General features: G+C 38.7%; 1 protein-coding gene across 5 annotated transcripts in view; it reads right to left on the bottom strand.

Annotated features, from left to right (window-relative positions):
• Nucleotides 1–536: 536 nt before the first annotated feature.
• Nucleotides 537–9,107, bottom strand: part of SLC38A9 (solute carrier family 38 member 9) — a 44,295-nt gene continuing 35,724 nt past the window's right edge. For all 5 annotated transcript variants that reach the window (XM_054003964.1, XM_054003962.1, XM_054003965.1 and 2 more), the window contains 2 exons: nucleotides 3,316–3,405; nucleotides 537–1,433 (listed from right to left, as the gene is read on the bottom strand). In XM_054003964.1, the coding sequence (XP_053859939.1) occupies nucleotides 1,268–1,433; nucleotides 3,316–3,405 (256 nt within the window). In that variant the 3' untranslated portion in view covers nucleotides 537–1,267. The remainder of the gene's footprint in view (nucleotides 1,434–3,315; nucleotides 3,406–9,107) is intronic.

The following is a 9,107-nucleotide window of genomic DNA, read 5'->3' as shown; positions in this document are numbered from 1 at the left end:
AGAGCTCTCTTTCAATTATTCTACATCTGTTGATTTTTTTAATGCACTGAAAATCTGCACAAAGAGGAGCTTCTACTCTCTCTCCAACCACAAAAATGACATTCCACTAGTATCTGGCAACTTAATTAAGGCATGTTTTGGGTTAAGACACAGAGTTACAGCAGGTAGATGAAGGTATCTATGTGCTTATGCATGTGCACCCTCTTAAGTCATAAACAAGTTTAAAAAAAAAAACAACTCCACAACAAAATCTTTCCAGAATCTTCCAGCTTTTGTTGAAAATAATTTAGAACTTAAATTGTTTCACTTCATCCACAATTCTGAAGACTGTTGGCTTTGTCACATTCAAAATGCTCACATCCAAAATGTCTAGAGTAACATATGTAGTAGGGAAGTAAGAGACCACCAGAGGAAGACCCTACAAGAACAGGTCTGTGATGAACAAATGCTGTGTATACCATGCATTCATAAAAACCACATGTAACTCATGACAAGACAACTTCACAGCACGTAATAGCCCAGTAACAGAGTTGAACTGAGGTCAAGCCTGGAATACGGATTTTAATTGTCTTCTTCTAATTTTTTTTATCCTCCTGGCTTTTTTGTATGGTAAGATCACAAATAAGTTGTGTACATATTGGTTCTGAATAAAACACTGAAACATGAGTTTATTGTTTCTCGTTGTTGGAATTTCCTAGAGGAAAAATATTGCCAAAACAATTTAATAGTGTATTCAAAATTAAGAGTGCATTTTGACCCAAGTGACTATAAATTAACCTAAAAAAAAAGAAGAAAGACAATAAATTCTTCATTTTCCAAACAAATCAGGAAAATAACTGCAAAAAAAGAGCATTTCAAAGAGTCACTGAACAATACTGAGAAAGCATGTCTGCTAATCAAGGTAAGGACAGTTCATTTGGAGGAAAGACTTCCACAGCTTGAGGCTGGAAGCTTTGTGTTTGGAGAAATGTGCTGTAAAATATTAAAATATTTAAGCATCGTTAATTTTTGATGTACCTTCAACAAAACTAGGAGAACTATCAATCAAATGCGAACCATTTCACTTCTCATAAGATTGTGATTTCAGTGAAGCAAGACATGTTTCCTGTAAAGCACTTGAATGATGTGTTTTGAATTTGTTTCAAAGGTGAAGCTTTTCTCAAGATCCTCCCATTGAGGACCAGTCCTCATGCCTCACAGTGTTGTTCAAGGCTGTTGCCAAATATTGCAGTACCAACTGTGACAACCACTGGAGAAAGGGGAGTTTTCACAATAGGAATTGTGCAATCAGATTAGCCAGTCCAAGGAGGATTATAAAGATGTGAATAATCAGTGCAGGCCACGTCAGTTGCCCAGCACGGTGCAAGGAGATCATGTAGATGAGTGATGGATACACGAACACAAAGGCCAGACCACATGTTGCTCCAGAGTATCTAAGGAAAGAGAGAGAAGAGGGGAAGAAAAAAAAAAAAGAAGAATGAATGCTTTGCATTTTTTCTTATTTCTTGTCATTTCCCCCCACCAAACCAATGAACAATCTGGATGAATACTGACTATCTGCAATTGCTAAACATTAATTTCTGTTCCTTACTGACCTCTACCTCTTTCTCTAGCACTTCATTACCACTCTGTATTGTTCAGCCCCCTCTGTACAAAGTGCTTGTACCTGCACTCTGACATGGCTCTGTCCTTTCAATCACACCCTGTGATGCTGTTGGGGACCAAATCCCTTACTTAAGATTTGATGTTTCTACTTTCTTTGGGGAAATCTGTCAACATGCAACAGAAAGAGACTGGACAGTGCATCCTCTGTTACACATCATTTACTGGTAGAACTGCAAACCTCACTGCACCCAGCCATCTGAGAACACATATTAAAGCATTTAAATACAGAAATGTTCCTGAATCTGCAATTCTTATTTTAATTTATTTAATGAGCTTCTGGCAAATCATTCTTCAGACCCAAAAGGAACAACATGCCCTTCTGATAACATGATCAACCACAGCAAGGGAAACATTTAACTGTTCTTTTTCTAACCTATCCCTTTGCTTACAAAAATGTTCTCATTATTTTCACCTACTAAGCAGCAAATGTTATTAAGTAACAACATATTTTGTTTCATATGTTTGAACATTCCTTTCTAAGGAACGATCAGTCTAACTTGCAAGCATGGAAGTTAGACTGTATAAAGACAATTTATCTGCTGGAAATCCACTGTTCAACATGTTTGGTTACTATGCACAATACAGACATATTAGAAAAGATAAGCACCAGTTTGCAAACAGAGGCACGTATTACACAGTGTTTAACCAAATTAGGTATCAGGAAGAAATTCTCTCCTGTCAGGGTGCTGAGACATTGGAACAGGTTGCCCAGGAAAGCTGTGGATGTCCTGTCCCTGGAAATGTTCAAGGCCAGGTAGATGGGACTGAGCAACCTGGTCTAGCGGCAGGTGTTCCTTGCCCATGGCAAGAGGTTAGAGCTAGATGATCTTCAAGGTCCCTTCCAACCTTAAGGTCCATTCTTTCATTCTAAGAGTCTATGACGACAATTAACTTGACCATCTCTATTACTGGAATACAAAAAAAAAAAATACTACAAGGAGAGATAGAAGAAAAAGAGGAAATGGGGAAAACCCTCAAAGATCAGCCACTGAGTGAAAGTAAGTTATTTTGCTACTTTGGTCAGACATAAACCTGTCATTCTGGTTTTATAATTGCAGATTTCTGTATTTCTAAACACCTCCCTCTCCTGGTTACTTTAGGAAATATGCAAACCAAGAATAAATGACAATGCATATAAATATGTTGATGCCAAACACAGTAAAGTAAGACTCCTTATTATTTCCCCTAATATTTTCTAATTATAGAAATCTTAGTTTTTCATCAACAGAGTAAATTTAAGATATCATTCAGAGGCACAACTTTGATGCCACTTTTCCTTTTAAAGTTACTTGTTTTCTTGGATTTTTATTATGGACCTTCAATCCAGGTTCAAATGGTCTTAATACAAAATAGAAACATGGGAGAAGAACACAATAACAATGCTTTTCTTCTGGCACCATATTCTTTTATGAGTAGAGTTGCAAGGTCCTAAGATACAGCTCCAGTAAAACTCAACCACCTCAGACAGAGAGACACAATAACAGACGTCAGAACTTTGCCAGCTGATTGTTTACACACCAAATCATTATTTACAAATTAAGAAGGCATAAGCTTCACAAAATATAAAGGTACAATTATTAACGCTCTTTTTCAACATCAAGACACAAATGTAGGAATACCACAGGGAAGCTCTCTGCAAACAACACTCACCTTATGATACCTCCTATATTTGGATAAAATCTTGCCATTGCTACTCCAGCTCCTACAATGGCTAGGTTCAGGATAAGCACATGAAAAAGGCTACAGAAAAGCGAGGAAAGAGTGTTAAAATCTGTTATATTTATTACAAAACACCAACACTGTCCTTCATTTAGTCTAACATTTAACTGGTACATGGATGGTGTTTTCATTTGCATGGCTCATTCTATTAAAGCTAATTAATTTCACAGCAAACATATGAAATGTCACAGCAAACATGTCATCTACTGAATATTCAGAGTGCCAATTTCTAAATATCTAGTATTTTGACTCAAAATATTCTTAAGGAATAAGAATGTGTAATTTGGCAATTCTTACAAAAAACATCATACGTGGTACTCAGCACTCAAGTATTTCAGATGGATATTCAAATACCAAAGAAACAATACTGTATAACTTAATTCCCACAAGAAAGAATTAGCTTGTTTGCAGAATGATCTGAATTGCTCCAAGTGAAATAATGGAAACCAGAAGAAAGGCAAAGACGCATCAAATGGAAAACATTACAAAAATGTAAAATTTGAATTCTACTGCATTTTGATAGAGGACAAACATTTAAAATGTTGGATGTCTTATAGTATATGAACTGTAATGAACTTCCTCGCTCCTGCCCTATTTATGTTTTTTTTTTTTTGCTGAATTTATTTTTACAAATAATTTCCTGTTGCCTTCCTTTTGCATTAAGGATGAGAAAAATGTAGATTTTCTGTTCTGTAAAAACAGCTTTTACTGAATCAGACAAATTCAGGGCAGTTATGCACAAAACTGAGACTCAGGAAAATATCACTTTTCTTTTGGGAATATGAAATGTTGGCATATTTTAGCATAAGGTAAAGTCAGGAAATAGAATAAAAACCTGTGATATTTTGGTCACACAGCTGTTTCTACGACGGGAAAAAAAGAATTCTCACAGAGAAAACATACATACACTTACAGGTTTTGTTTATTTTTCTGGAGGATATGATTTCCTAAAATATACAAAACCTGTAAGCCAAGGCTTATTTTTTCTTCACTGTAGAAAGTATGTGTATTATGGAGGATGCAACTAACTAACAAACTTTTTAAAAGTGACAGCTTCCCTGGCTATGGCTGAAAGGCTGCCTGCCAGTTTCCAGGTTAGTGAGAAAGATTAAAGACATAGAATAGTCTCATTAAAGTTCAGAGAAATTAAGGCAATTAAAACACAAGGGAATAATTTAAGCTATGGACTATTTTTAACCTTCAATCTTTAAAATTTATTTCAAAAAGACAAAAAATATCTTCAACTTTGTACATGACATTTTAACAGAGGTACAAGAGGGGTACTTTAGAGATTGACAATTGCAGTGAGACAACAGCAGCTGTATAAGTTTAAAAAAAAACTTAACTGGATGTAAATCTGGTAAAATGCCATGAACAAAAAATAAAATCTCAAGAATCAGACTTCTTAGGGACCAAATATGTACACCTTCTTGAATACTGCTAAGCCAGTTAACAAACTACTTTCTCTCTCCCTACATGTGGCAGATCGCAAATCTTACTATCACACAACTGAAGCAGACAGTTTATGGACACAGAAAATGACAGCACTTCTTCCATTCTCTTTTTGCTGAGATTATTTTTTTAGCAAGAGGGACTAAAACCAGTGCAGGCTTACTAATTCAAAAATGTTCTGCAAATTTGGGTCAGTTCAGAGTATTTTAGCAGAAAACCTGAAAAATCTCTGAAGTATTTTATTCTTGCATGCTTTGAAGATGTGATTTTGTTGTTCAAAGCTGTTGTTTTTAAAAAAAATTACTTATAGATTCTTTTAAATTTTGAAAGCAAATAGGGGTGTCTGTATCTTTGGTGTGAAACGAAACATTTTTAAATTTCTTTATCTGGGAAAGGATTATTGGGTTGAGGGTGGGGGACAATATGTTCTGGCTCAATTGAAAACAACGGTTCTCAAATGCTGAAGTTTCCAAAGCAATTCAGTACTTGTAGAGTAGTGCTTTGTAGTTTTCATTGTCAAAATTAATCAGATTCCTCAAGAACAATACCAAAATCAGAAGGTCTGAAAAGGCTTTGCACCTGTCTGTTTCAGCGCGAAAGATTACACTGCATTCCTCCCCTGGAACGTCCTTGCTCCTTTCTTTACCCTTTGAAACAGCCTGAGTTGTAACCATGACAGTGGACAACAGGTATTTACCTTGCAAACCCTTTCTTTTACCTAGGCAGATAGTCAACAGCTCAGCTCATGTCCAGGACGGGGAAAAAGTCTCAATCTTCATGGAGAGAAAGGCATTATCATTTAGGAAAAGAACCTACCCTTCTGAATAAAGTAAAATCCGATACCTAGGGCTACAAGTAGCTACGTTATTTGAGACAGTACTTTTCTTAAGACTTTAGAATTCTTTGCAGGTGTGTTCCAGACAGGACAAGCATTTCTCATAGCTCGTGACATTTTAGTAAGTTCTGAATTGTTCAGATTTGGCCTGACAATGGCTTATAGTAAAATAAATGCTCATCACACATTGCAGAAGGACAGTCAGGAAAACAGCATTTGGAGGCAGGGGAAATAACCACACCACTGCTTATTACAATTATACGAAGAAAAATATTTAGAGGACATTAGAAATTAGAAAATATTTGACCTGTTTGTGCTTAATCACCCTGGTCACACACAAGTGTTTTCTAAGTGATGTAACTTTCTTCCTCGTGGTCAATGACAGCAGAGTTGGGTGGCCCATGCCAGGGCTGGACTGTCTGCCTAAGCAGCCTGGTTAGGGCTATTGCTCTGAGGCACAGGTTGGGTTGCCTGAAGGAGGCTGTAATTCACAAAGGAAGCACACCCATGACAAGTCTTTTATATTCTGTCCCCAGTCTCCATACTCTCAGCTGGGCAGATGAAGATTCTAGCTCTTTTCTCTAAAGGGAATTACTGCTCACCTGCAAAAACGCTGCAATCCCACAAAAATGGTAACGGAAAGGAGAAGAAAAAAAGATTAGAAGAAAATGCAAGCTTTCCCCTATGTCTTGCTTTTTTCTCCTGGCAAGGTTAACCTTTCAGATTGACAGACTGGAGAAACAACCTTGTATGCCAGAAGATCATTAAAGGACTTGCTCCACCAAGTTCTCTCCCATGGAAGTGGTAGCTACACTTAAGTCACTGAACAGCAGTGACAATTTATATAATTAACTCTGGCATCCTCAAAGTAAGAATCATGTCAAAAACAGTGAAACCAAACCCTAGCACAGGGGAAATTTAAAGAGAGAAACTAATTTTAAATCCCCTCAAGCTTTAAGTTCTTTCAGAAGTTTGAGACTCAGCATGGAGTCACAGGATGAACACACACAATAAGGGAAACTGGAAAGCAAGGAAAGAAGAAAATCAGGATCACCCAAGTAAGAATTTTTGAAAGGTTTTCTGTATCTAAAAATGCATTTTCTTCCTGGAAATCTCACTCAAGTGACATTGTCAAAAGACAGTGAATCACAACCTTTAGGCAGAAGCTAGATGAAGAGCAGGCAAGCAAACATGCATGCAAAGAGAAGAAATGTATTTCATTGCATCAGAAGACATACATCTTCTGGGAGACAGACAGTGGGAGAACTGGCAGGTCTGCTGGACTACCATGGAGTAAAGGGATGACAATCATTAAGGAAAGCTAAATGATTTTTGTCTATCTATTATTTAACCTCACAGAACAGGAAAGATGTCAAAAAGTTTTAAAAAATCATCAGATGACTGTTTAAAGCACTTTTTATACACACCATATAATTAATCAAGGGAATCTCTGTCACAAATATTACTGTAGCAAAGAGCCAGGAACAATAATAAAAAAATTGGCTTTCTGTACATATAAGAAGATCCAGAGTCAAGCAAGAAACAGCAGATAAAGCACATGTATCTGGCCCTGAATCAGCTGTTAAATGACACCATTACAAACATGTCTCATTTTAGAAAAGAAAGCAATTACCCAATCCACAAAATATTGGCCTTCCTTAACAACACCGAGGAGAGCAGAAAGAATGAACAGTTCCTTGTGTTTTGTCCCAGTACATCACTTTCCCTGGTGTAATCCGTATACTAGCATACATTTTGCAAAATAAAAGAAGGAATTAGGACTTCTTCTCTCAATTCTAAATCTTTTGTAGGAAGTAGAGAAGGCTGAAGGATTTGTGGATTGAGTGCACCCTCAGCACCAAGCTGTGTATGATGCAGTGGACATGCTGGAGGGAAGGGATGCCACCCAAAGATGCTCCACAGGTTGGGCAGAGAAGTGACTGAGAAGAGCCCTGTGGGGAAGGACTTGGGGGTGGTGGCTGATGAAAAACTCACCATGAGCCTGCAGTGAGTGCTCCCAGCCCAGAAAGCCATGGGAATCCTGGGCTGCATCCAAAGCAGCTTTGGCCAGCAGATTGAGAGAGGGGTTCTACCCCTCTGCTCTGCTCTGCTGAGCTCCCACTGGAGCACTGCATCCAGCCCTGGGGTCCCCAGCACGTTGACAAGGAGTTGTTAAAACAAGTCCAGAGAAGGGCCAGGAGGTTGGTAAGAGGGCTGGAGCAGCCCTGCTATGAGGATAGGCTGAGCAAGTTGGGACTGTTCAGCCTGGAGAAGAGAGGATTGTGTGGAGACCTCACAGACACCTTCCAGTATCTGAAGGGGCCTACAGGGAAGCTGAAGAGGGATTCTCTGACAGGAACAGGACTGACAGGGCAAGGAGGAATGGGTACACACTGAAAGAGGGAGACTTAGGTTAAATATATGGAAGAAACTCTACTGTGAGGGTGATGATACACTGGAACACATAGCTACTGGCCACCTGAACTTCTAGGCAGATGGATTCATATGCTCCTTTTATCTGTCATATCATACCTACTTATTAAAAACAGTTATTTAGTGAATAAAACTGCATTACATACAAGGTTGCCTAAGAAAGCTGTGGATGCTCCACCTCTGGAAGTGTACAAGGCCAGTTTGGATGGAGGTCTGAGCAACCTGGTCTAGACAAAGCTGTCCCTGCCAATGGCAGCGGGGTTGGGACTACATGATCTTCAAGGTACTTTCCAATCAAAACCACTCTATGATTCTATGCGACGATGCCTGGAAGAAGACTACTGTATCTACTAGCATGTCTACACAGGTATTTAATTTTAAGATAGGCAGAGACAAGGTCACTGATACATGTACATAAGAACAAGAAGAATACTCTTTCTCATTTCCTTTCAGATAAGCAAGTTCCCACTGTTCAGTTTATGTCTATTGGGAAACCTGGGACAAGAAAAGTTACATATTGTCTGTTTAAACTTTTAAGTTTGAAGAGGCTGAGCTGCTTTATCACTCAAGACTATGGATTAGTAAGATACACCATAGGTACACAGCAAAGAGTTGTTAATAGAAAAATAGCACTACAGAGTATCTAGAAAGCACAAGACAAACAGATGGAAATCAAGTCTTGAGACAATAAAAGCTCACTTGAAGATGAGTATGTACTTGTTTCATCCTGGGTTGCATTCAGATTAGGGGTTTTATAATGTTAAGTTAGCTGCTTCTGTGTACCCCTTTGTACACCCCTGCTCCCCCCGCGATGGTTCGCTCCAGGCTGCCTGCCATTGGAGCTTCTCCACGTCAGTCCAGTAACCATCCCCCGTCCCTTCCTGAAACTTCCCTGTCAGTTACCCCATCCCCGCGTCCCCATTCGCCCCAGAGCCCTGTGTCCACCCCTGTCGCGTTCCCATTGGTCACCGTGGTCCATGTCACTGCCACAGTGCCTGTCCCC

This window comes from Vidua macroura, chromosome Z (assembly GCF_024509145.1).
Source record: "Vidua macroura isolate BioBank_ID:100142 chromosome Z, ASM2450914v1, whole genome shotgun sequence".
Lineage (NCBI taxonomy): Eukaryota > Metazoa > Chordata > Aves > Passeriformes > Viduidae > Vidua > Vidua macroura.
This window is presented reverse-complemented; position numbering and strand designations above follow the sequence as displayed.